Source organism: Oryctolagus cuniculus, chromosome 12 (genome assembly GCF_964237555.1).
Source record: "Oryctolagus cuniculus chromosome 12, mOryCun1.1, whole genome shotgun sequence".
Classification (NCBI taxonomy): domain Eukaryota; kingdom Metazoa; phylum Chordata; class Mammalia; order Lagomorpha; family Leporidae; genus Oryctolagus; species Oryctolagus cuniculus.
In genome coordinates, this window is record NC_091443.1 from 86,156,687 (window position 1) to 86,182,505 (window position 25,819).

General features: G+C 42.9%; 1 protein-coding gene across 1 annotated transcript; it reads left to right on the plus strand.

Annotated features, from left to right (window-relative positions):
- Positions 1-1,721: 1,721 nt before the first annotated feature.
- LACTB (lactamase beta) lies at positions 1,722-18,264 on the plus strand (the record flags this gene model as incomplete). Its single annotated transcript, XM_070054333.1, is given in 4 exon segments — positions 1,722-1,912; positions 2,220-2,571; positions 3,776-3,941; positions 17,480-18,264. Coding segments are annotated over 4 exon segments (1,182 nt in total). The 3' UTR covers positions 18,006-18,264.
- Positions 18,265-25,819: the final 7,555 nt, after the last annotated feature.

The following is a 25,819-nucleotide window of genomic DNA, read 5'->3' on the forward strand; positions in this document are numbered from 1 at the left end:
CCAAGTTTTTAGGCATCCTGCTTTTAGGGAATGACATCAGACATTTACAGATAGCTGTTTTGGAGCAGGCATTTGGCATAGTGGTTAAGGACACTGCTTGGGACTCCCACATCCCATAGCTGAGGGCCTGGGTTCGAGTGCTGACACTGCTTCAGATCCAGTTTCACACTAACTCACACCCTGAGAGGTAGCAGATAATTTGGTCCCTGCCACCCACATGGGAGACCAGGGTTGAGCTCCAGGAGATGGGCAGTCTCTGTCTCTGTGCCTTTTAAATAAATAAGTAATTTTTAAAAGATAGTGGCACTTTGGGACCAGCGCTGTGGCACAGCAGGTTAAAGCTGCGGCCTGCAGCGCCGGCATCCCATTTGGGCAATGGTTCGAGTCCCAGCTGCTCCAATTCCGATCCAGCTCTCTGCTATGGCCTGGGAAATAGTAGAAGATGGCCCAAGTCCTTTGCCCCTGCACCCATTGGGAGACCCGGAAGAAGCTCCTGGCTCCTGGCTTCAGATCAGCTCAGGTCTGGCCATTGCGGTCATTTGGGGAATGAACCAGTGGATGGAAAGACTTCTCTCTCTCCCTCTCTCCCTCTCTCCCTCTCTCCCTCTCTCCCTCTCTCCCTCTCTCCCCCTCTCCCCTCTCTCCCCCTCTCCCCCTCTCTCCCTCTCTCTCCCTCTCTCCCTCTCTCCCCCTCTCCCTCCCTCCCCCTCTCCCTCTCTCTCTCTCAAGATTTATTTTATTTATTTGAAAGACAGAGTTACAGAGAGAGGTCTTCCATCCACTGGTTCACGCAGTATACATTTTAAAATAGTCATTGTATTCGCTAAAAGAAATTTATTTATTTGTTTGAGAGGTAGACAGACATGAGCTCCCATCCTCTTATTCACTCCCGAATGACCACAGTGGCTGGGGCTGGGTAGAGGCTGCAGTTGGAAGCTGGGAACTTTATCCAAGTCTTCTTGGATGGCAGGAGCTTGAGCCACCACCTGGCTGTCTCCCAGGGTCTACACTGGCAGGAAGGTGGGGTCAGAAGCTAGAGGCAGCTCTTGAACCCAGATAACTCCAATACGGAGTGCTTAACTACTTGGCCTAGCACCATCCCCCTGCGTGCTTTTTCTTTCTTTTCAGACATCAGTACTTTATCTCTCTTAGATTTTCACCTATTCAGTCTGTGCAGAAGATGGAAACTAGACTTCTTTTTATAGAAGGAGTTTTAAGTTACTACTACATAGTTTTTGTCCTGGCCTGCAGCTGAATTAAATTGATGATTGCCTGGGTTTGGTTTGTAAGACATCTTAATACATCCGTTTTTTGTGGGGGAGGCTATTTTAAGGAATTCAGTAGAAACTCAGAAATCAAAAATAAATCTGAAAAGGAATGAAGGCATTTTTTAATGAGTGTAATTTATTTAAAATATTATATAACCATATTGCTTAGTTAAACTAAGAAAAATTAATACTTGAATCAGATGGATGGAAAAGTACAGTTGCACACAGGGTACAATTTCAATTTAGTTACAAGGTTAAGTTGGGCTTGCTGATGTCAGTGTTGCTAACATTCATTCCTTTCATGTGTATTTTTAAGTAATTTATAAAAGTAGAATACCTTTTTCTTTAAATAAATACAAAAGGGTGTTTTAAGATAGTATTGTTTCAGTTTTTGAAGACTTCTTGGGCCATGCAGCCTGTTAATAGTGACTTTTTGCTTTTTTCCCCCCAAAGGTTTAGGTTATGCTGATGTTGAGAACCGTGTACCATGTAAGCCAGAGACGGTTATGAGAATTGCCAGTATCAGCAAAAGCCTCACGATGGTTGCTCTTGCCAAATTGTGGGAAGCAGGGAAACTGGATCTTGATATTCCAGTGCAACATTATGTTCCTGAATTCCCAGAAAAAGAATACGAAGGTGAAAAGGTAGTGAAACTCACAGTTCATTTTACTAGTGGTGTGTGACATGGTTTATGCTGAAGTTGATAGTTAAAATATTCCATACAATTCTTTGGTTTGTTTTTAATTAGTATTAATAAATTAGGTTATTTTTTAAATTCAGAAGGTACTCGGGTAGGTATGTTTCTGAAATTTGAAGCCAAGGATCTGAATGTGATTATTTTTCCAGCACCATTTCAAAATGGAAAATATTACCAAGGCATTATTCCAAGGCTCCTAACTTTTTATTTTACAGTTTACTGTTGTAATTGAATTGTCACTTTTTTACAATTAGGTTTCTGTCACAACAAGATTACTGATTTCCCATTTAAGTGGAATTCGTCATTATGAAAAGGACATGAAAAAGGTGAAAGAAGAGAAAGCTTACAAAGCCTTGAAGATGATGAAAGGAACGATGGTATCCGACCACGAGAGGGAACTGAAAGAAAAAGGAGGCAGAAATAGCGACAAGAATGACTTTGCTAAACCTAAGACAGAGCAGGACCCTGAAGCCAAAGGCCGGAATTCAAAACCTGGCAAAAAGAAGAATGATTTTGAACAAGGCGAATTATATTTGAAAGAAAAATTTGAAAATTCTATTGAATCCCTAAGATTGTTTAAAAATGATCCTTTGTTCTTTAAACCTGGTGAGTGTTAATTCCTTCTCTTAACAAAGTTGTCATTATTGAAGTGTTAATTTTTGGGAAATCCAAAATGATCCCATGTTGAGTGTGTTTGGTGAGGCTGACAGTTGTGTGAGGCGGCGCAGTGCTTGCTCTTTTGCCTACCATCTCTAACAAAGGCTGGCATCCAGGCGGGTAGTTTAGGGTTAGCCTCGTTTAGAGGTTTCCGAGTATCAAGATTTTCATGGATAATTACAGAATAATAGTTCACTCAATAAAAATGTGGATCACTGTTAACATGATCAAATATTGCTGATATTTTAGTATTTAGTTAGAATTTAAGTTCCTCAACTAATTTTGTGCCTTCATTTCTTAAGTAAGTGAATATTCATCAATTTAATTTTATTTCCCAAAAATTGACTGTAAAAATAATTAGCTTTGCTTTTGTACATTTTTTTATATAATGCCTTTTTTTTTTTAAAGATTTTATTATTTATTTGAGATGTAGAGTTACAGACAATAAGAAGAAGACAGAGAGAAAGGTTTTCCTTCCGTTGGTTCACTCCCCTAATGGCCACAACTGCCAGAGCTGCACCAATCCAAAGCCAGGAGCCAGGAGCTTCTTCCCGGTCTCCCACGTGGGTGCAGGAGCCCAAGCATTTGGGCCATCTTCTGCTGCTTTCCCAGGCCACAGCAGAAAGCTGGATTGGAAGAGGAGCAGCCAGGACTAGAACTGGCAACCATATGGGATGCAGGCACCGCAGGCAGAGGATTAACCCGCTGCTCCACAGCAACGGCCCCAATATAATGCCTTTTGAAACCACTTAGTATCTTTAGATTTACCATAGGCTTATGTAGTTTTTCCATTGTCATTTTAAAAGTTATTTTACTGTGAACAAATATTATAAAGGTATAATTAATAAGGACCAAAAATATAATTATGGATTTTGTGTTTTAAAATAAGTTTCCTACTCAGAGAAAAGAGCAGAGTCATGTGCGTTATAAGTATACTAACCATTATTGTATTCTCATGTTTGGGACATGGAGTAAGCAGAGCCATTGAAAAGTTAGTTTTGTTGATTTATCTGCCGTGATGCTTTTCTAAATGCTAGAGTAAAATATTCTCAATTTAAAGGCATGCCAGTTTTCAGTGGGAAGATATTTTATGTAATTTTGAATAATGTTTTCTTTTTTTTCTCCCCTTCACCCCTTGCAATGATATCTCAAGGTAGTCAGTTTTTATATTCAACTTTTGGCTACACCCTACTGGCAGCCATAGTAGAAAGAGCTTCAGGATATAAATATTTGGACTACATGCAGAAAATATTCCAAGACTTGGATATGCTGACAACTGTGCAGGAAGAAAACGAGCCAGTGATTTACAATAGAGCAAGGTAAACGAATACCTTCTGGCATGTTTAGCTATGTCTCATCTTAACACTTACGTTATCACTTCAAGTTCAGAATTTCCCTGTTCTCTAGTCCAAGTTACCTTACCTCGTTTTGGGAGCTTTTCTACTTGTCTGTCTTTCTGTCTATAAAGTGAGGGAAATGAAGCATGCTTGTAAAATGCCCCAAGATCTTAGGTGAAAGACAACATTTATAATTCAAGCAGGAGAATGATTAAACCAGAGTTGTACCCATCCTGGATATATGTAATTTGCTCTTTAAGCATCTGTTTTCTTCTGTTTTAGTGGATGATTAGTTTACCTTCTTTTGTTTGTTTTAATGTTTATTTTGAAATTATTTATTTATAGAAAAGTAGCAACAGTAGTTTAAAAATCCACCAAAAATCACCAGATGCTGTCATTTCTGCCACATTTGCATTGTCTGTCTCTATGATGGTGTTTGATGAATCCTTGCAGACGTGGTACCCTTTACCTGTAAATATTTAAATATGCATTTTCTAAAAAAAAAAAAATTTGGGAAATTAACATTGATAAATCACTTTATAAATCTCAATCAAATCTTGCCAATTGTTCTTAAAATGTCCTTTACAAAGAGAAGAAAAATATTTTTCCTGGTCTAGGATCCAGTCCAGTTTCCTACATTGAGCTTAGTTGTCATGTCTCTTAGAAGTTATGTCTATTTAATCAGTTATTGGTGTGATATTTTAAGTGCTTTGTTGAGGTGGTACCTGTCAGCTTTCTCCACTGTACAGTTACTATTTTCCCCTTTGATATTCACAGTATATTTTTGGAGAGATATTTTGAGACTATGTAAAAATCCTGTTTCTCATCAAACTTGTTACTAGTTTTAGCATCCATTGATGATTCTTGACTGAGTCAGTTATCACAATGATGGTTGCCAAATGATGGCTTTCTGCTTCCATTATTCAATACAATACTTGTTAGTTGGCATTCTGTTATAAGAAAGTGCTTTCCTTTTCCTTTACTTATTTATGCATTTAGTTGTTCATATCACTCATGGATTCTTATTTTAGTCAATGAGTTAAAATCTATTACTGTCATTATTTAGTATCATTTAAAACATTAAGTATATAATATATTTAAAGAAAACTGTAAGGATAAATGGTTATTAGGTTGCTTACCTGTATGTGTCTACTTTTTTTTTTATTTAAGATTTATTTATTTGGCCGGCGCTGTGGCTCACTAAGCTAATCTTCCACCTGTGGCACCGGCACCCTGGGTTCTAGTGTCGGTCAGGGCGCCAGGTACTATCCCGGTTGCTCCTCTTCCAGTCCAGCTCTCTGCTGTGGCTCGGGAAGGCAGTGGAGGATGGCCCAAGTTCTTGGGCCCCTGTACCCGCATGGGAGACCGGGAGGAAGTACCCGGCTCCTGGCTTCGGATCGGCACAGTACTGGCCATAGCGGCCATTAGGGAATTGAACCAACAGAAGGAAGACCTTTCTCTCTGTTTCTCTCTTTCTCACCGTCTATATATCTCTCTCTCTCACTGTCTAATTCTGCCTGGCAAAAAAAGAGAAGATTTATTTATTTGAAAATCAGAGTTACACAGAGAGAGGAGAGGCAGAGAGAGAAAGAGAGAGAGAGAGGGAGAGAGAGAAAGTCTTCTACCTGTTAGTTCACTCCACAGTTGGCTGGAGCTGATCTGATCCGAAGCCAAGAGCTTCTTCCCAAGGACTTGGGCCATCTTCTACTGCTTTCTCAGGCCAGAGCAGAGAGCTGGATTGGAAGTGGAGCAGCCAGGACTCGAACCGGTGCCCATATGGGATGCCGGGACTGCAGGCGGCAGCTTTATCCACTATGCCACAGGGCTGGCCCCATGTATGTGTCTACTTTCAATCAAAGAATTTTTTAATATTTATTTATTTGAAAGCAAAGTGTCAGAGAGATGGAGAGACAGAGATCTTCCATCCACTGGTTCACTCCCTAGTTGGCCACAGTAGCTGGATCTGGGCCACGTTGAAGCCAGGAGCCCAAAATTCCTTCTAGCTATTCCACAAGAGTAGCAGGGACCCACGTACTTGGCAATCTTCAGCTGCTTTCCCAAGTGCATTGACAGGAAGCCAGACTGAGTGGAGCAGCCAGAACTCCCAGTACCCCACTATGGGATGCTGACATCACCTGCTGCCAGCCCTTAATCACAGGATTTTATGTTGAATATGTGTGTGTTATAACAGTGGACATTAAAATATTCTTCTGATTTGGATAATGTAGATTCCACTGCATATCATTAATAAGGGTAATTAATGTTTTGGAGGGTACTGCACTGTGGTGCAGAGGGTTAAGCCGCTTCCTGTGACAGCAGCATCCCATATTAGAGCACCAGTTTGAATCCCCTTTGTCTCACTTCCAATCTAACTCCCGGCTGGTGCACCTGGGAAAGCAGAGGAAGATGACCCAAGGACTTGAACCCCTGTCACCCACACTGGAGACCTGAATGGGCTGCTGACTGCTGGCTCCTCTGTTGTGGCCGTTTGGAAAATGGAGAATGAACCAGTGGTAGAGGATCTCTTTCTCTGTCTTTCCCTCTCTCTCTCTCTGACTCTGACTACCCAAAAAATTAATAAATATTTTTAAAAGATTTTCTGTGTATTATAAAAAATTATAAAAATTATAAAAAATACTAAGTGTTATATAATTAAGATAATTGACTATTTAAAAATATCTGGGTTTAAGTAATGTTTATAGTAAGTAATTTTAGACATTTTTTTTTCGTCAGGCAGAGTTAGACAGAGAGAGAGACAGAGAGTTATAGACAGTGAGAGAGAGACAGAGAGAAAGGTCTTCCTTCCGTTGGTTCACTCACCTAAGGGCTGCTATGGCCAGCACTGTGCCGATCTGAAGCCAAGAGCTGGGTACTTCCTCCTGGTCTCCCATGCGGGTGCAGGGACCCAAGCACTTGGGCCATCCTCCACTGCCCTCCCGGGCCACAGCAGAGAGTTGGACAGGAAGGGTGGCAGCCGGGACTAGTACTCAGTGCCCCAACCGGGACTAGAACCTGGGGTGCCAGCGCCACAGGTGGAGGATTAGCCAAGTTAGCCACGGCACCGGCCAGACATTTCTTAATTATAAGGATTAAGATTTAAAACGTTTAAGCTGGTGCAGGTGTTTAGCCCAGCAGTTTAGATTCCAGAGTGTCTTAGTTTGTCCTGCCTCTGGTTCCTGACTCCAGCTCCCTACTAATGCGGACCCTAGGAAACAGCAGTGATGGCTCAAATATTTGGGTTCCTATCACCCAGATGGGAGACCTATGTTAAGTTCTGGAATCCTAGCTTTGGCCCCACTCAGCATCATCATTATGGGCACTTAGGGGCTGAACCAGTGGGTAGGAGCTTACTCAATCTGTCCATCTATCTGTCTCTGCCTCTCAAATAAATAATTTTTTAAAAATGTTTTAACACATTTGAGCCATGGTTTCTCTCAGTTTTCTTTTAAATAGTATTTTTTTTTAATTATTTATTTGAAAGGCAGCGTTACAGAGAGGCAGAGAGAGAGAGGTCTTCCATCCGCTGGTTCACTCCCCAGATGGCTGCAATGGCTGCAGCTGCACCAATCCGAAGCCAGGAGCCAGGAGCTTCTTCCAGGTCTCCTATGCGGGTGCAGGGGCCCAAGGACTTGGGCCGTCTTCCACTGCTTTCCCAGGCCATACAGAGAGCTGGATCAGAAGTGGAGCAGTTGGAACTTGAACTGATGCCCACATTGGATGCTAGCACTGCAGGCAGTGGCTTTACCTGTTACACCACCGCACCAGCCCCACTGTTTAATCTTTTAAAATTTGTCTTATACTTTGTAGTAATGGAGTGGTTTGGTATGATTTCAAGTTTTAAGTGTAATTTATGTTATCTAAAACAGCCTGGGGAGGGCGTTGTGGCATAGCAGGTTAAGCCACTGCTCAGAACATCTGCGTTCCCTGTCAGTACCTGGGATGGAGTCACCTCTGCTTCCTGTCTAGCATTCTGGTAATATACACTCTGAGAGGCAGCAAATGAGAGCTTAAGTACTTGGGTCCCTGTCACACACATAGGAGACCCAGATGGAATTCCTGACTCTGCCTGCCCCGCCCTGGCTGTTGCAGGCATATGGGGAGTGAACCAGCAGATAGAAGATCGATCGAGCTATCTTTCACCTATCTATCTATCAATATATCTACCTTTCCTCCCTCCCCCGTCAGCCTCTCTATCTTTCAAATAAATAAATAAGCTTAATAACTTAAGCACAACTATATGAAAGTGGCAAAAAATTTAAATGTTCAGTTGAGATGAGACAGGAGTAATATAATGTGACCCAAATGCAAAGGGATACTTTAAAATCAAATATAGAAGTAGTTGTTTAAAATTATTTCATTAAATTTAAAAAATTTTGGCTCATTTTTTAGAGAAAAATTTCACATCCCAGGAGATAAAAAAATTAAGTTGAACAAAGTGTTAGCAAACGCAATAAAAATTTGTTTTACTTTATTTGAGGAAAAAGTATTTGAAAAGCAAAAACGTGATATCAAAACAACTTAGCTCAGGAAAAATAAGGGAAGAATACTAAGGAAAAGGCAATTATGTCAAATGTTAAGAAGGTGACTCAGGGGCCGGCACTGTGGTATAGCAGGTTAAGCCTCCACCTGCAGTGCAGCATCCCATTTAGAGTCCCAGCTGCTCCACTTCCTATCCAGCTCCCAGCTGATGCACCTGGGAAAGCAGCAGAGGCTGGTCCAGGTGCTTGGGCCTCTGCACTCATGTGGAAGACCGAGAGGAGCCTCCAGGCTCCTGGATTTGGCCTGTCCCAGCCCTGGCTGTTGAAGCCATTTGGGGAATGAATCAACAGATGGAATATTTCTGTCTCTTTCTGCCTCTTCTCCTCTCTCTGTAACTCTGCCTTTCAAATAAATAAAAAATAAATCTTAAAAAAAAGAGTTAACTCAAAACTTTGTGAAATGGCACTTCAGTTATCTCTTGATTATTTATGGTCAGAGTTATTCAGTTTATTAAGTTTTCATGTTCTTTACTGGTTATTTTCTCTTTTATTAAATTTTTTGTTTATCTTTTAAAATCTGCTTGAAAGGCAGAGTGGCAAATAGAGAGATCTTCCTCAAATGCCCCAACAGCTGGGGCTGGACCATGCCAAAGCCAGAAGCCTGGAATTCCGTCCAGGTTCCCACATGGCACCTGAGCTGTCACCTGCCGCCTCCCAGGGTGCATTAACAGGAAGCTAGACTGGAAGCAGAGCGGTGGGATCTTGAGCTCACACTGATAAGCAATGTGGGCATTCCTGGTGGTCGCTTGTTCGCTGTTGCACCATAATGCCTACCCTGATTATTTTCTTTTTACTCCTTTTTCTTCCTAGTATATGAGGTGCTTTAAAAAGTTTATAGAAGGCTAGGTATTTGGTCCAGCAGGTCCGATGCCACTTGGGGTGTCTGCCTCTCACGTGAGATGAGCTGGAGTCCCTGCTCCACCTTCCAGCTTCCTGTTAAGGCAGAGCCTGGGAGGATGCAGGTGAGGACTGCCACTCAGGTGGAAGATCCAGATTTGAATTCTAACTCTGCCTTTCAAATAAATAAATTTTTTAAAAAAGAAAAAAATGTACTTTGTAGAGTAAGGGTAAATATAAAACTTAGAGTAAAAGCTAAATTGTTATAGCAAAGATAACCAATGTAGAATGGCCTGAAGACAGTGAAAGTCTGATTCTCTCAGGCAGCGTTCCTGAGGGAAGGCGTTCAGACAGTACTGCTCCCCTCTGTGCAATGTCCCCGTCTGTGTCAGAGCTGGAGCAGAGCCTGAGCGTCACTCACTCAGTGGCTCCAGGTCCGGTTCGCAGGTGTCACACTTCATTTCTGCTTACCTGCTGTTGGCAGAGATGTGGCTGTATGATCACACTTAGTGACAAGGGAGGCTGGGAAACGGAGATTCTAGCTGAGCAGGCCTGGGCCTTGCTGTAACTGATAGGAAGAAGAGAAGAATCAGTTTGTGGATGCTACAGTAACTTCGGCTTCAGGGCACATCTATGTATATATTCATGGTCATGTGTTCATTTAGTCAAAGTGAGAAGTGTATTTCTTAACTGTGATTTCAGGTAGGAAAAAAACATTTGAAAGCCATTTAGTGAAATATACCAGAGTAAAATTTTATCCTAATTGGTACTAGCTTGTTAGTAGCTTGTTCAAGAAGCTTTGGGAAAGAATTTGAGGCTAACTACTATCTGAGTCGTAGAGTCATGATGTTTTCTTTTCCATTTTATCATTTGATTTGTTAGAAAAGTAGCACATTTAGCATGTCAGCTGTTACTTTTACTTTGCATATTTCCATGAATCATACTTCTAAAATACTTTAATGGTACTTTGTAAAGAAACAAAATAGTGACATTCTTGGAATAATACATTAGTTTGTTTATTTTTTATATTTAAAATATAATTTTTAAATTATTAGCTTATTTTAAAGGATTAAATATGCATTGCAAATCAATCTATGACTTAAGAGAGATTTTTGAGGACCCAAAAGAAATGAGGTTAGCAACTAGCAATGAATTTGAATTTTCTGAAGTGGCCTCTGGTTCTTGACCACTGCAGATGATTTGTAGTCATTATTTTTAGGTCTAGCATTGTATTGAAAGCATAAGAAAAAATGACAAATATCAGAGGTTATCAAGTGAATATGAAAAAGAAGGCATAGATGAGTGACCTTTGACTTAGAAGTAGGCATTTGAAAATGAATGAATAAGGAGGGATAAGCACATTATAGACACACTGAACCTGTTTTCTAAACTGAAAATCAAGACTCTAGGAAGGCACAGTCTGCAAGCAGTTGTCATTTGCTGTTTCAGATGAGTGGCTCTAATTTGTGACTTGTACACAAATCAAAACCTGGCATACGATGGTGAGTTCATCTCATGTTAGCTCCCATTCTTTAAAAGAATGCAGTGCATTTCTGTTTCTAGTTTTAAAGGCTCTTTTCAGCTCTGGGCTCGGGCTTGACCAGTTTGTTCATTTGTTTCTTTGGCTGATTTTTGGTAGTCCCAGTGGTTCTGAAGGGGTAGTTGATTCATTTTAGTTAGATTAAGTGGGCTACTGAAATAAAACAGGGGCAAAAGAAGGAAATATTGTAGCCTAGGAGAATGTTCTATCCATTCGCATTATTTTCCAACTATTTATTTGGGCCTCTAAAACTCGATTTTGATTCTTTTTTTGTAATGATGATGGTAAAGGAGTTTTAAAGCATCGGCTTTTGAGGGGAATTCAGGAGTAACAGTGATCTTCAAAGAGTAGACCGACAGAACGTCAGATTAATAGGCAGTAAGTGCATGTTTCTATTCATTTGCTTTATAGTACTATTTGCAGAAAATAAAATGTATTTAGCTTTGTTATTTAGTCTACTGACTTCTTGGACAAAACCATAGAAAAGTTTATAATATCCTGACCACAGCTTTGTGGAGTTATTATATTCTAAAAGTAAATATTTATCTTTTTTATCACTTCTCTGTGTGTGTATGTGTGTGTTTAAAATAGAGCCATGTGGTGTTTATCACCCTTTTAAAATCTATCCCCAGAATTCTACCTTCAAGTAGTATTTAAATTTCCTTGGCCAGAATTTAGCCTCAAGGCCACCCCTAATTGTAGGAGAGATAAGGAAATTCATTTTTAGCTGGGTACATTGTTGTCCTAGATAAAAATGGCATTTTCTTAATAGGAACATTGATTCCATATAGGCAAATATGCTCTTCTAGGCAAGTCAACTAAATTACTCTTTAAGCAAACATCCCCAAGGTGTGCTGGGAGTGAGCTGGCCACTGAGAGATACCTGGTTTGTTGACAGGAGAATGCTTAGTAATTCAGTAGTTTATTGTCAGACCTGCTCAGTTTCTGGTTTTGGCATAGTAGTTTCAACAAAAATCTCTAATTTTGTAATTGGGTGTGATCAAAATCAAACAAAATGACTGTTTTCTGTACTTTGAACATATAGATCCCTCCCACGTATTTCCCTGTGTGTCCTGCAGAACTGAGTGCGGGCTTTTATTAAGCTGTTTTTTCAGTGCCTTTAGCTGACAGACTTTACTAGTGTGTTTAGTGCAAATCTTCATGTTACAATGAGATTGTTTTTGTAATATGCATTATCAGTTCTATCTGTTTTTTTTTGTTTTGTTTTGTTTTTGATAGGCAGAGTTAGACAGTGAGAGAGAGAGACAGAGAGAACTGGTCTTCCTTCCACTGGTTCACCCCCCAAGTGGCTGCTACAGCCGGTGCACTGCGCCAATCTGAAGGCAGGAGCCAGGTGCTTCCTCCTGGTCTCCCATGTGGGTGCAGGGACCCAAGCACTTGGGCCATCCTCCACTGCCCTCCTGGGCCACAGCAGAGAGCTGGACTGGAAGAGGAGCCCCAACTGGGACTAGAACCTGGAGTACCAGCGCCGCAGGCGGAGGATTAGCCTAGTGAGCCGCAGCGCCAGCCAGTTCTATTTGTTTTTTAACATCTAGGAATAATAAAATATAAATAAGCACTTTTATTTTTATTCTTTTAAATATTTATTTATTTATTTATTTGAGAGGTAAAATTACAGACAGTGAGAGGGAGAGACAGAGAGAAAGGTCTTCCGTCCGCTGGTTCACTCCCCAAATGACTGCAATGGCCGGAGCTACACCGATCCGAAGCCAGGAACCAGGAGCTTCTTCTGGGTCTCCCACGCAGGTGCAGGAGCCCAAGCACTTGGGCCATCCTCCACTGCCCTTCCGGGCCACAGCAGAGAGCTGGACTAGAAGAGGAGCAGCCGGGACTAGAACCCGGTGCCCATATGGGATGCCAGCGCCGCAGGCAGAGGACTAACCAAGTGAGCCACGGCGCTGGCCTCTATTTTATTTTTTTTAAAGATTTATTTATTTATTTGAAAGGCAGAGTTATAGAGAGGCAGAGGCAGAGAGAGAGAGGGAGAGAGAGATCTTCCATCTGCTGGTTCACTCCCCAAATGGTGGCAACAGCTGGGGCTGGACCAAGCTGGAGCCAGGAACCAGGAGCTTCTTAGGGGTCTCCCACAGATGCAGGGTCCCCAAGTACTTGGGCCTTCTTCCACTGCTTTCCCAGTTGCATTAGCAGGGAGTTGGACCAGAAGTGGACTCTGCAGGCAGAGGCTTAACCTTCTATGCCACAGCGCCATCCGCTAAATGTTATTTTAAAATAGTAAGTTACCCCAAACTAATTATTTCCCAAAAAATAATGGTAGCTCTGGTTTACAAGCTTGGAGCTCACTCTAAAAAAATACATTTCTCAGGGGCTGACGCTGTAGTGAACAAAGCCTCCTCCTGCAGCATCAGCATCCCATACGGGTGCCGGTTTGTGTCCCGGCTGCTCCTCTTCTGATCCAGCTCTCTGCTATGGCTTAGGAAAGCAGTAGAAGATGGCCCAAGTCCTTGGGCCCCTGTACCCACATGGGAGACCCAGAAGGAGCTCCTGGCTCCTGACTTTGGATCAACCCAGTTCTGGCCATTGCTGCCATCTGGGGAGCGAACCAGTGGACAGAAGACCTCTCTGTCTCTCCCTCTCTCTGTCTATAACTCTACCTCTCAAATAAATAAATAAATCTAAAAAATACATTTCTCAGTGACAAAATATACTTCTGTTAATATAGCTTCTTTTTTTTAAATATTTTATGAATTTATTTGAGAGGTAAAGTTAATGACAGTGAAAAGGAAAGAGAGAAAGGTTTTCCATCTGATGGTTCACTCTCCAAATTGCTGCAACAGCCGGAGCTGGACCAATACGAAGCCAGGAGCCAGGAGCTTCTTCCAGGTCTCCCACACAGGCACAGGGGCACAAGCACCTGGGCCATCTTGTACTGCTTTCCCAGCCCATAGCAGAGAGCTGGATCAGAAGAGGAGCAGCCGGGACTAGAACTGGGTGTCCATATGGGATGCTGGCACAGGCGGAGAGAATTAACCTATTGCACCACAGTGCTGCCCCTCCCCGCTGCTTTTAAAGATTTAATTATTGTTTTTACTTGAAAGGTGGAGTTAGAGAGAGAGACAGAGAGAGAAATCTCCATCTGCTGGTACACTCCCCAAGTGGCCACGATAGCTGGAATTGGGCCAATCCGAAGCCAGGGACCAGGAGCTTGTTCTGAGTCTCCCACATAGATGCAGAGGCCCAAGCACTTGGACCATCCTCTGCTGCTTTCCCAGGCACATTAGCAGGGAGTTGGATCAGAAGTGGAGCAGCCAGGACTTGAACCAGCACCTATATGGGATGTTGGCACTGCAGGCTGTGTCTTATCTCATGATGCCACAGTGCCGGCCCCTATTATGTAGCTTCTTTAGATTTTATCTTACTGGAATTACAAGTATAATCAGAATTGAGGCAGAAAGTAATGAGGCCCTAAAGTATGAGAGTGGCCATAGGGATAGAAGAAAGGAAGAAAGGTAAGACAAAAAGCAGGGGCCGGCACTGTGGCACAGTGGGTTAACACCCTGGCCTGAAGCGCTGGCATCCCATATGAGCGCTGGTTTGAGGCCCGGCTGCTCCACTTTTGATCCAGTTCTCTGCTATGAACTGGGAAAGCAGTAGAAGATGGGACTTGGACCCTTGCACCCACATGGAAGACCCAAAAGAAGCTCCTGGATCCTGGCTTCAGATTGGCACAGCTCCGGCTATTGGGGCCAATTGGGGAGTGAACCATCGGGTGGAAGAACTCTCTCTCTTCCTCTCTCTCTGCCTCTCCTCTCTCTATGTAACTCTGACTTTCAAATAAATAAGTCTTTAAAATAAAAGACAATAAGCAGAATTGAATAAATGGGGTTTAGCTTCTTATTGGATGTGAACTTGAAGGCAAGAGTGTTATCCAAAGTTTTTTTTTTTTTTTTAAAGATTTATTTATTTATTTGAAAGGCGGAGTTACGGGGCGGGGGGATAGGGAGAGAGAGAGAGAGCGAGCGAAAGAGAGAAAGAGTCTTCCATCTGCTGGTTCACTCCACAAATGGCTGCAATGACGGAACTGGGCTGATCTGAAGCCAGGAGCCAGGAGGAGCCTCCTCTGGGTCTCCTACACGGGTGCAAGGGTCCAAGCACCTGGGCCATCTTCTTTGCTTTCGCAGGCCATAGCAGAGAGCTGGATTGGAAGCAGAGCAGCCGGGACTCGAACTGACACCCTTGTGGGATGCTGGTACTGCAGGTGGCAGCTTCACCCACTATGCCACAGCACCTGCCCCCATCCAAGGTTTTCAATGAGGGTTTTAATGGAGAGAAAAAATATGGCAGGGTTTGAAAGAGATTAAATCTTAGTTTTAGACATGTTGATTTTGATACATGAAAAGGACATAAATCAAATCATTGGTTCATAGAAGAGTATATTAAGGTCCTCTGCAGTCTGTTTTAACTGTTTTTAAATTCCATTTTCCATGAGCTTAAATTTTTAAAATATTTTATTTATTTATATTTTTATTTGAGAGGCAGAGAGACAAAGAGGGCCCGACCAAAGCTGGGAGCTATAACCTCAATCCGGGGACCCAATCACTAGAGCCATCACCACTGCCTGTTAAGGTCTGCATTAGCAGGAAGCTGAAGATGAGAGCTGGAATCAGGACTAGAACCCAGATATTCTGGTGTAGGATACAGGCATCGTAACCACTAAGCCAAACACATAACCCTTAATTTTTGTATTAATTCGAGAGGCAGAGAGTGAGTGAGAAAGCACTATCACTGGCTTTCTCCCCAAATGCCCACAATGGCCGGGACTGCACTGCACCACAGCTGGGAGCTAGAAACTCAGTCGAGGTGTCCCACACGGGTGGCAGGAACCCATTCACTTGAGCCATCACCACTGCCTTCCTGGCACTGGTGCCTTAGGAGGAGGCTGGAGTCAGGAGCCAAAGCCAGGTATCAAACCCAGGAACTCCAGTATGGAACCCGGGCTTCCTAACCAGGGGCTTAACCACCTGGCCACATGTCTGCTCCCAGACTGTTTTTTTCATCTGCATATACGTAACTATGGCCACCCTTTTCCTGAGTGCCAGTCCCTCCTGACTCAGTATCATGACCTGAGATTTTAGGGGATGTCTAAGAATCTCGGAAGAAGAAAAGGAGTCATTTTTAAACTATTTGTGCCCACTGTCCCTCCAAAGGTAGGAACTGTGGAGGGAATGAGGCCCACAGCTGATCTGACAAACAAACAAATTTGTCCTCTCAGGCCACATTTGAGAATTACAAATGTTAGTAGAAAGCCCAGGTGTTAACTTTGAGCAGAGGATGTGGTAGATTGGTGGTTCTGTCTGTAGCAGAGAAGACTGGCATCCCTGGCACCCCTGGTCAGTGGAGCGGGTCAGGGAGTCCTAGGATTGAGGGCTCAGAAGCGCCGGTCAGCAGTGCCATGCAAGCCAGAGCAGATGAGGACTGTAATGTACCTGAGCCATGTAGGCTGGAAGGGGCTGAAGAATGAACGGACAGGCTGATGTAGAAACAGCAAGTGTGGGTGGTGCCTGTAGTCAGCAGTAAATGAAGAGAGAGAAGACTGGGAGCTGTAGCAAGGATCCCCCCCCCCCCCCCCCGGAAGAAACTTGAGTACTTTGTGAGGTAAGATGGAGGTCCTCTGTGATCTGTGCTCTAAACCCCAGTCTGTTCCTCCAGCCTTACCTCTGCCTCTTGCCCACTCGGATTCCGTGTGTCAGCTGAACCGAGCTCCTTTGCTGCTTAGCCAAGGTCCTGTGAGCTGCCGGTGCGGTGATCCTCTCCCTAGGGCTCGGGAGTCCTCACATCCATGTTGCTGGCTGTCCAGTAACCTGGCACTCAGAGGTTGGCCCAGGGCCCAGCACTATGCATTCCCCGGGAGCACTTGCACTCCAGTGGAAGAGGCATACAATCCTATCTGCTGCTGATGTTGCTATAAGATAACTTGGTTCATCTTCACGTAGTTTGTAGAACAGTGCTTGGTACATATTAAGAACTGTACGTTAAATAAAATAAGCTTTATTAGTAAGGGCGAAAGTTGGGATTCAAACCGAGGTTTGCTAACTTTAGCCTCTCCCACTCTGCCAAGAAGGCATCACGTTGTTACACCTGGCATTTATATGCTGTTTTTTAAGAAACCTAGTCTTCTTAAAAATGTTAACCTATTCCTAAACATCCCAGTGGACTTTTAGTTATAAAATTCACTTATAGCACGATTCCACATTAAGCCCAAGGACTAGGAATGTGTGTCAAATGAGAGGTGTTTCTCCATATACCAGTACAAGGCCAATGATTGTGTAATACTCATACATTTTTTAGGTATTAAAAATTTAATACATGAGTCATGGGCAAGCCATACCAATAGGGAAAAAGAAACCACTTTTTATGCTTTAATTCACAAAGTAATTCGACTGTTCAGTTATCTGTGTGTCATAGGAACTGAATCATACTAAAAATTTGTGGTTGGTTTATAGTTCCTGAGAATATATGATCACTTCTTTGAAGTGCAGTCTGAATTGTATACATTTTCCTATTATCATGTGTAGAGTCAGTAATAGTCTATTAGATTGTTAATGATGATTCTTATTTCATTTTAGATTTTACGTTTACAATAAAAAGAGACGTCTTGTCAACACACCTTACGTGGATAATTCCTATAAGTGGGCTGGTGGTGGATTTCTGTCTACAGTGGGTGACCTTCTGAAATTTGGAAATGCGATGCTGTATGGCTACCAAGTCGGGCTGTTTAAGAACTCAAATGAAAACCTTTTACCTGGCTATCTCAAACCCGAAACAATGGTTATGATGTGGACACCAGTCCCTAACACGGAGATGTCTTGGGATAAAGAGGGTAAATATGCCATGGCGTGGGGTGTTGTGGAGAAGAAGCAGACGTATGGTTCGTGCAGGAAGCAGCGGCACTACGCCTCACACACGGGGGGCGCAGTGGGTGCCAGCAGCGTCTTGCTGGTCCTTCCTGAAGAACTGGATACAGAGGCTATCGATAACAAGGTCCCCCCCAGGGGGATCGTTGTCTCTATCATATGTAACATGCAGTCTGTCGGTCTCAACAGCACTGCTTTAAAGATTGCCCTGGAATTTGATAAAGACCGAGCAGACTGAGAACAATATTATACATGAAAAAAATGAGCTATCTGGGGCTCTGTTTGAAGCGTGAACGTTCTAAACTACATGAGGTTTTTAAGAATGAATTTGTAACAGAGTATATAATTGAATGCACAGAATTATGTACCTCTAATTGCTTACTTTTGTAACTGTCCTTTTATTGTAGAATTAATTCTTTACACTCAGGGAAGTAACTATTGGTTTTTAACTTCTGGAAAATGGTGTTAACTCTTGAAATAAAATATTCTGATAAAAATATGTACTCTTTGTGTAATAGAGAGAAAAATCTCACTCAACAGGGGCCTCCAAATATTTTCCTTTTAATATGACAGCAAGAATAAGATGATGATAAGTGACATATTTCTCATAGTTAGCATTTGCAGCTTAAAAGAATAAACACTTGTCATCCCAGTTTCTGCGGCTTAGGAATTAAGGACTAATATGCAACCACGTGCCACCTAACAACGTCTTGGTTAGTGAGAGGCTGCGTATGCAGTAGTGTTCCTGTGAGGTGATATTGCCTTGCGACGTCACAGCGTCCTGGTGGTGCAAGTACATGCTACGATGTTTGCACAGCAACAGGACGGCCTGATGCATTTCTCAGAATGTATCCCCATCATTAAGCAGTGTGACCGTAGTTGGGCAGGCCTAGTGCAGTCTAATCAGGTCGCAGAAATGGGGTTGTAGTCATCTAAAGAACTCTCTAGTACTGTTTTAAGTGTTCCAGAATGGTTCATTCACATGTCCAGAGTCAATTCTTTGCCTGTCTGGTGCAAACAGGCCTTAGTGTGTCACCATGTGGGCCTCTCTGTAGAGCTGCTTGAGTATCTTAATGTCATGGCAGTTGGATTCCCCCAGGTAAGTAAAAGAAGTGTACATGCTAGGCAGAGGTCACTATCTTTTATAAGCCAGCTTTAAAAGTCGCACTGTGTCGCATTTGACATGTTCCATAAATTGCATGGGACCTGATAAAAAGATTGGAGAGATCACACAGAGCATAATTATCAGCAGGTGGAGATCTTTGAAGGTCGACTTGGAAGTTGGCTACCATAGTCTGACCTTTGGTCCCAGTGGTCATTTCTTCTCACATACAAAATACACTTATCTCCGCCCGGGTCTTCTGGAAGTTTCATCCCATTATAGCATTAGCTCAAAGCCCAGTATTTTTCAGAGGTAGGGAACATCTGGCCCACAGACTGTATAAGGCCCATGGAATCATTTGGTCTGCCAAGGCAGGGTGGGACTCGAAATTCACTAAATCTGTAGCAGGCTAGTTTTTAAGTTGATGATTTTGTGTGGCCCACAAATGATGTTATAAATTCACAAATAGCCCTTGGCAGAAAAAGGGTTCACCACCCTGCAAGCTTGAGTGAGGCTACGTGAGGGCAGTTCATAGTGCTTTAAGCACAGCTCAAGGATAGGTCCTCTTGATCTTAAGGCCTATGAGCTAGTTATTTACTTCCCACATGTGCAGATAGAATGGTGTGAAAGATATGGGATAATTGCTATAGACCCTTCCTCAAAAAGAGCAGAAATGGAGGATGTACAGAGTCTATAGCAATTCTGAAATCTAACTGGACATGTGTTGGCAGCCCCCATTTAGTACTTAGAGCTTGGGAATAATTCTCGGCTCTGGTATATGTTCTCTGGCCTCTTGGTTCTGCTGCTGGAGCTGCTGTGTTCAGGCTGGGCAGCCTGGATCATATTGAGTGATTTCCTGAGTCTTCAAAGACGTGTGTTCTCTCCTTTTAATCCAAGCAGCATTTCTGCTAGTATAATTTTTTAAGAAGTGTATTTAAGTACCCTGCAAATCTTATTGGAATTCATACCAGTAAACAAAAACTATATCCAAAAATCTCTTCCAAATAGGTTTCTCCTAACTTGGAATTCTGCGACAATTGGGAAAAATGCTGGTAAACTTCTAGTGAGTCCTGTTGTTTAAAGAGTTCTCTGGGGGGCCATTTGGTATTCTTTGGAAGTCATAAGAAAGGATTTCTCTACTCTGTTATTTTTATCTTTCGACCATGCTTTCCTGGAAGTGCCCTAGACTTTATCTTTGCCTGACGCCGTTTCTTAATTTTAGTATCATTTGCCACCTAAAGAGCCTGGACATTTTATAAACCATCAATTAATTATTAATGTTTAATAGCTTTTCCTTTAGCTCACCTCTCTCTTGCATATTGGTAGAAACAAGAAGAACCTGGGAGGAACACGCAGCCGTGTGTGGAATTCCCTCTGCCCATTTGTCACTGCAGGCAACGGTGCTGCTAAACTCCCTGCCACTGTGGAATAAGAGCCTCCTTTCCTCCAAACGCCAGTAAGATTTTCCGTACTTGCCTTACATCTGCACCTGCAGCCCCTCAAAGGCCATCACACTTGTCCAGCATTTGTCAGAGTTTTTCAGAATTTCACTGAAGGAGTCACCGAAAGTCCGTCCGGCTTCAGTCCACTGCTGTGTTCCACATCCATCCATTCTCACACACGCAGACACACACATAATTTCCAGTGTAATTCACAGTTAACATGCTATAGACCTCAACTTTTAAAGTATACGATCCGTGGCTTTTTACTGTATCCACAAGGTTGTTACCCACTAGCACTATGGAATTTTAGAACATTTTCGCCCAAGAAGAAATCTTCACACCCATGTCACTCTATTCACTCCTTCCAGCCTCTGGCAACTAGCAATCTACATCCTGTTTCTTTAGATTTGCCTATTAGGACATCTCACATAAAAGGAATCACAGCACATGTGGCCTTTTGTGTCTGCTTTTTACTTGGTATAGTGTGTGTGAGTAATGCATTTCCAGGTGACAGGTGACCCCAGAGCATCTCTCCGAGTTTCTGTTTCAGAAGTTTGCGACCAGTTTAGCCAGGCGGTTCTGGCTCAGGTTGTCTCATGCGGTTGCAGACGAGTTGTCAGTAGGGCCATCAGTCGTCAGTCGTCTGAAGCCTGACCGAGGCTGCAGGCAGGAGGTACCAATTCCCACCATGCTGGGCTTCGTAGCTCTGCTCGCTAGTGAATGGAGAGCCAGGCAAAGCCACAGTGTCTTTTCTCATCAAGCCTTAAAGTCATAATGCCATTGCCTTTGCCAGATTCTGTTGATCACAGAGGCCAGCGCTGATTCAGTGGGGGGGAGGATTACACTCAGTGAAAGGTGGGGATCCCTGAGAGCCCGCTTAGAGACTGGCTCCACGTCGGGCTTGTCATGGTGTGGATGTTATTGGGAAACTTGTTGTTGCCATAGATGGTGCAATACTGTAGAGTGAGTAGTGTGCTGGCCGAATTCAGGTAAACTCAGAAACTTTTACACAATTTAATTGAAGGATTTCCCATGGTTCTGATCATTGAGTCTGTCGCTTCACTTTACACTTTATAAAAGTAAATGGATGGCTCTCCCGGAGTTGGCTGACGTATAGTGAGCAGCTCCCCTAAAATAGATCCAGTTCACCTGGTTTCCTTCTGGCTTCTCCTGACCACTAGGATTTATGTCCATGTTTGTTAAATTTCTCAATCCATGCTGTCCTTGATAAACATAGAAACACCATGGCTTCCTCTGGTTTTTTTATTTAAATATGAATTACATATTGTAAAGCAAATGAAATTAACGGTGACTTTTTAAAACTTTGTGATACTAAAAGATTCACCTGTTTAAATTTAATCATACATCTATGTAAGCTTTTGAACCTTTGTAGAGATTCTAGAGGATGAAAAACCAGCTGCCTAGAGCCTCCACGCAGATGCCATTTAACTGGGAGAGGATGAGGGAGGGACATAGCTGGGCATCAAGGAGAAGTGTGGCTGAACTGTGGCGCAGGAGGATCCGCAAAGCGAAAAGCCCTGTGAATTCAGTGACTGTATTTTAAACAAGGCACTGTTGCAGACTAGCTGTTTTTAAAATTTTTTTGTTTGTTTTTTATTTATTTATTTGACAGGTAGAGTTTACAGACAGTGAGAGAAAGAGAAAGGTCTTCCTTCCATTGGTTCACTCCCCAAATGGCCACTATGGCTAGAACTGCGCCAATCAGGAGCCAGGAGCCTCTTTCTGGTCTCCCATGTGGCTGCCCTGCACTGCCCTCCTGGGCCACAGCAGAGAGCTGGACTGGAAGAGGGGCAGCTGGGACTAGAACCCGGCACCCATATTTTAAATTGTTTTTAAGGATTCTTTTTGAAGCTCTGAGAAGAGCTGTGAATTTTCTCAGAAAACAAGTCAATATACAGATACCAAATTAAGAATTCATTTTAGATATTTTTATCATAACTTTTCTTATATAACACTGTTAGTATTAATAAATTCCCCCATCTCCCACAATGGTATCTCTAGTGTGATCTTTTTTTTTTTCAAAGATTTATTTATTTATTTGAAAGTCAGAGTTACACAGAGAGGAAAGGCAGAGAGAGAGAGGGAGGTCCTCCATCTGATGGTTCACTCCCCATTCTGCCACAGTGGCTGGAGCTGCGCCAATCCGAAGCCAGGAGCCAGGAGCTTCTTCCGGGTCTCCCACGCAGGTGCAGGGGCCCAAGGACTTGGGTCATCTTCTACTGCCTTCCCGGGCCACAGCAGAGAGCTGGACAGGAAGTGGAACCAGCGCCCGTATGGAATGCCGGTGCTTCAGGCCAAGGTGTTAACCCACTGCGCAGCGCCAGCCCCTCTAGTGTGAATCTTAGTATTAGGAGGAGAAAAAAAAAAATCTAAGGGAACTTGGCACAAGTTTCTTGTTTTTGTTTTCTTGTTTTGTTGTCAAGGTGATCACTGGTTACAAATCATTTGCTTCACTTAAATTAAATTGATCTTTTATTTTGTGAGACCAAAAAAGTACTATAGAAGATTCACATGACAAATATCCATATTCCCAATACTAAGAATTTAAAATGCTCACATTTAGTCAAATTTCAGTTTTATAAAAATGATAGAACAGATAAAGCTGAAGATCGCTTTAATAACTACCCAAAGTCCGACTCCTGTTGCCCAGCCAAAACTGCTGTCAGCAGTCTATGAATTGTTTCTTTCAGACATGTTACATATCTCTAACACAGAGTATTAATTTGTATTTGCATTCATGCAAATTGCATCATATGCATTTTCTACCTTCCCTTCAATTTGTTTTTGTGATCTGACCAAGTTGAAACATGTAAATTCAATTTATGTCACATGGCACTATCCATTAATTGATGGGTGTTTTGATGTTTTTTTTAATCTATTTGAGACAGAATTAGAGAGATAGAGACAGAGATCTTCCATCTGCTGGTTTACTTACCAAATGGCTGAAATGGCTGGAACTGAACTAATCCAAAGCCAGGAGCCAGGAGCTTCTTCCAGGTCTCCCCTGTGGGTGCAGGAGCCAAGCACTTGGGCCATCTTCCATTGCTTTCCCAAGCGCATTAGCAAGGAGCTAGATTGGAAGTGGAGCAGCTGGGGCTTGAACTGGCAAACATATGGGATGCCGGCAGCATAGGCCTGGGCAGTGCCTACCCCTGATGTGTGTGTACACAGGGAATGCTGAAGTTTTCTTAGGTTAGGTCATGAGATTGCTCTTTTTGAAGGTCAGAAATACTTGAATTTGAATCATGTTATGTGGTTGAACCTAACCACACTTAGCAAGCTAACACTTGAACATGACTTTTAAATGTTGACTGTATGTTCAATGGGTAAAGTTTTTCTTTGCCATTTGCTTAATGTTAATGAAGTTAGACATATTTTCATGTTCACTGGCTATTTGGATTTCCTCAAATGAAAATTTCCCTTTTAGAGCCTGTGCTCATCCAAAGGAAAATAGAGCACTGTTGGAAGAATTTTTTGTGGACATACTCATGGATTAGGGAATGAATTACCTTGGTGAATACTGGGGTTTTTTTGGAAGTGTAGCAACTTGTTCCTTGTTCAGCGTACAATTTCCCTCATTCCACTGTGCAACTTTGCAATGTGGTTTTGCCACTCCATCCAAAGTGGAGCTGTCCCTGCTCTCTCCTGAATCTGTGCTGGTTGTTGACTTGTTTTTGAAACTTTTTTTTTTTTTTTTTTTTTTTTTTTGACAGGCAGAGTGGATAGTGTGAGAGAGAGACAGAGAGAAAGGTCTTCCTTTTGCCATTGGTTCACCCTCCAATGGCCGCCACGGCTGGCGCACTGCAGCCGGCGCACCGCGCTGATCCAATGGCAGGAGCCAGGTACTTCTCCTGGTCTCCCATGGGGTGCAGGGCCCAAGCACTTGGGCCATCCTCCACTGTTTTCCTGGGCCACAGCAGAGAGCTGGCCTGGAAGAGGGGTAACCGGGACAGAATCCGGCGCCCCGACCGGGACTAGAACCCGGTGTGCTGGCGCCGCAAGGTGGAGGATTAGCCTATTGAGCCGCGGCGCCGGCCAATGTTTTTGAAACTTTTATTACACTTTTAAAAAATATCCTTATTGACACTGGTGATATTTATGAGGCATGTGACTTGTTCGAGCCCCAAGCATGGTGGAAATGTTCCCGATCGACAGCTGAGGCTTTCAGGGGCCTTCAGCCCTCCTTACCACCCTGAGACCACCACATAAGGAAGCCAGTCCAGCTTCCTGGAAGTGGGAGGCAACAAGGGGGAAAGCCAAGAAGCCTCAGTTGCCAGACACAGGACAGAAGCCATCTTGGACCCCCTGATCCAGCTGAGCCCCGAGCTTGAAGTCAGCTGCAAGAGTAAACCTAGGTAAGATGGAGCCAAGTCACCAGTCAACCCACACAATCAAGAGATACTAAAATATTTTAAGCCACTGCATTTGGGAGTTGCTTGTTTTGTAGCAGTATTTTAACACAACAGTGCTCCAGTATGAGGTAGATAATCCGGGAGACAAAACAGAACTTCAAAGTACTTAGGCAGGATCACCTCTAACTTAAAACCCAGAGAGCACTTACTGTGAAAAGCATTGTTAAGTACTTTGTATGTTACATCATTTTACCTTCCAAACAACTGTTACATGGAAACTACCCTTATTTTCCCCCAAGGTCACAAACCTGTAAACCACTAGAACTTGTGCAACCATTACCCTGTCTTCCCATGTAAAAAAAAAAGCATGTCTAAATATTTATCAGCTTATTAAGTCATGATTATTTGGCATGGAATTTTATTGATGTGACTTAGTTTTCAAAATTGAATAAAAAATGGGCCGGCGCCCCAGCTCAACAGGCTAATCCTCCGCCTGCGGTGCCAGCACACTGAGTTCTAGTCCCGGTTGCCCCTCTTCCAGGCCAGCTCTCTGCTGTGGCCCGGGAAGGCAGTGGAGGATGGCCCAAGTGCTTGGGCCCTGCACCCCATGGGAGACCAGAAGCACCTGACTCCTGGCTTCGGATCAGTGCAGTGTGCCGGCCGCGGCAGCCATTGGAGGGTGAACCAACGGAAAAGGAAGACCTTTCTCTCTGTCTCTCTCTTTCTCACTGTCCACTCTGCCTGTCAAAAAATATAGAAAAATTGAATAAAAAATGACCCAGTAGTCATGCTTACACACTCCATCTAAATGGACAGTATAGATGTAAAATGTGAAATGAGAACATTAGACACTCAGGGACACAGAACACTGAACAGGGTGAGGCTGAGGATCCTTGGCTCTGGGTCTAGAAGGCAGTGGCAGCTAAGATCTGTTCCTGTCGAGACTAAAACTATCCCCAAGAAAAACTGTAAACGTCAAGCTTTAACAAAATTTGACAAAAGTATTCTAATTCTAAGGTGAGGTTGAAAAAGGAAATAAATAAGAGGAAGAGAGGCAGAATACCTAGAGCAGAAATAAACTCAGAACACTTGCTATTGTGCCACTGACTCTGAAGCAAGACTGAAAACATATGTA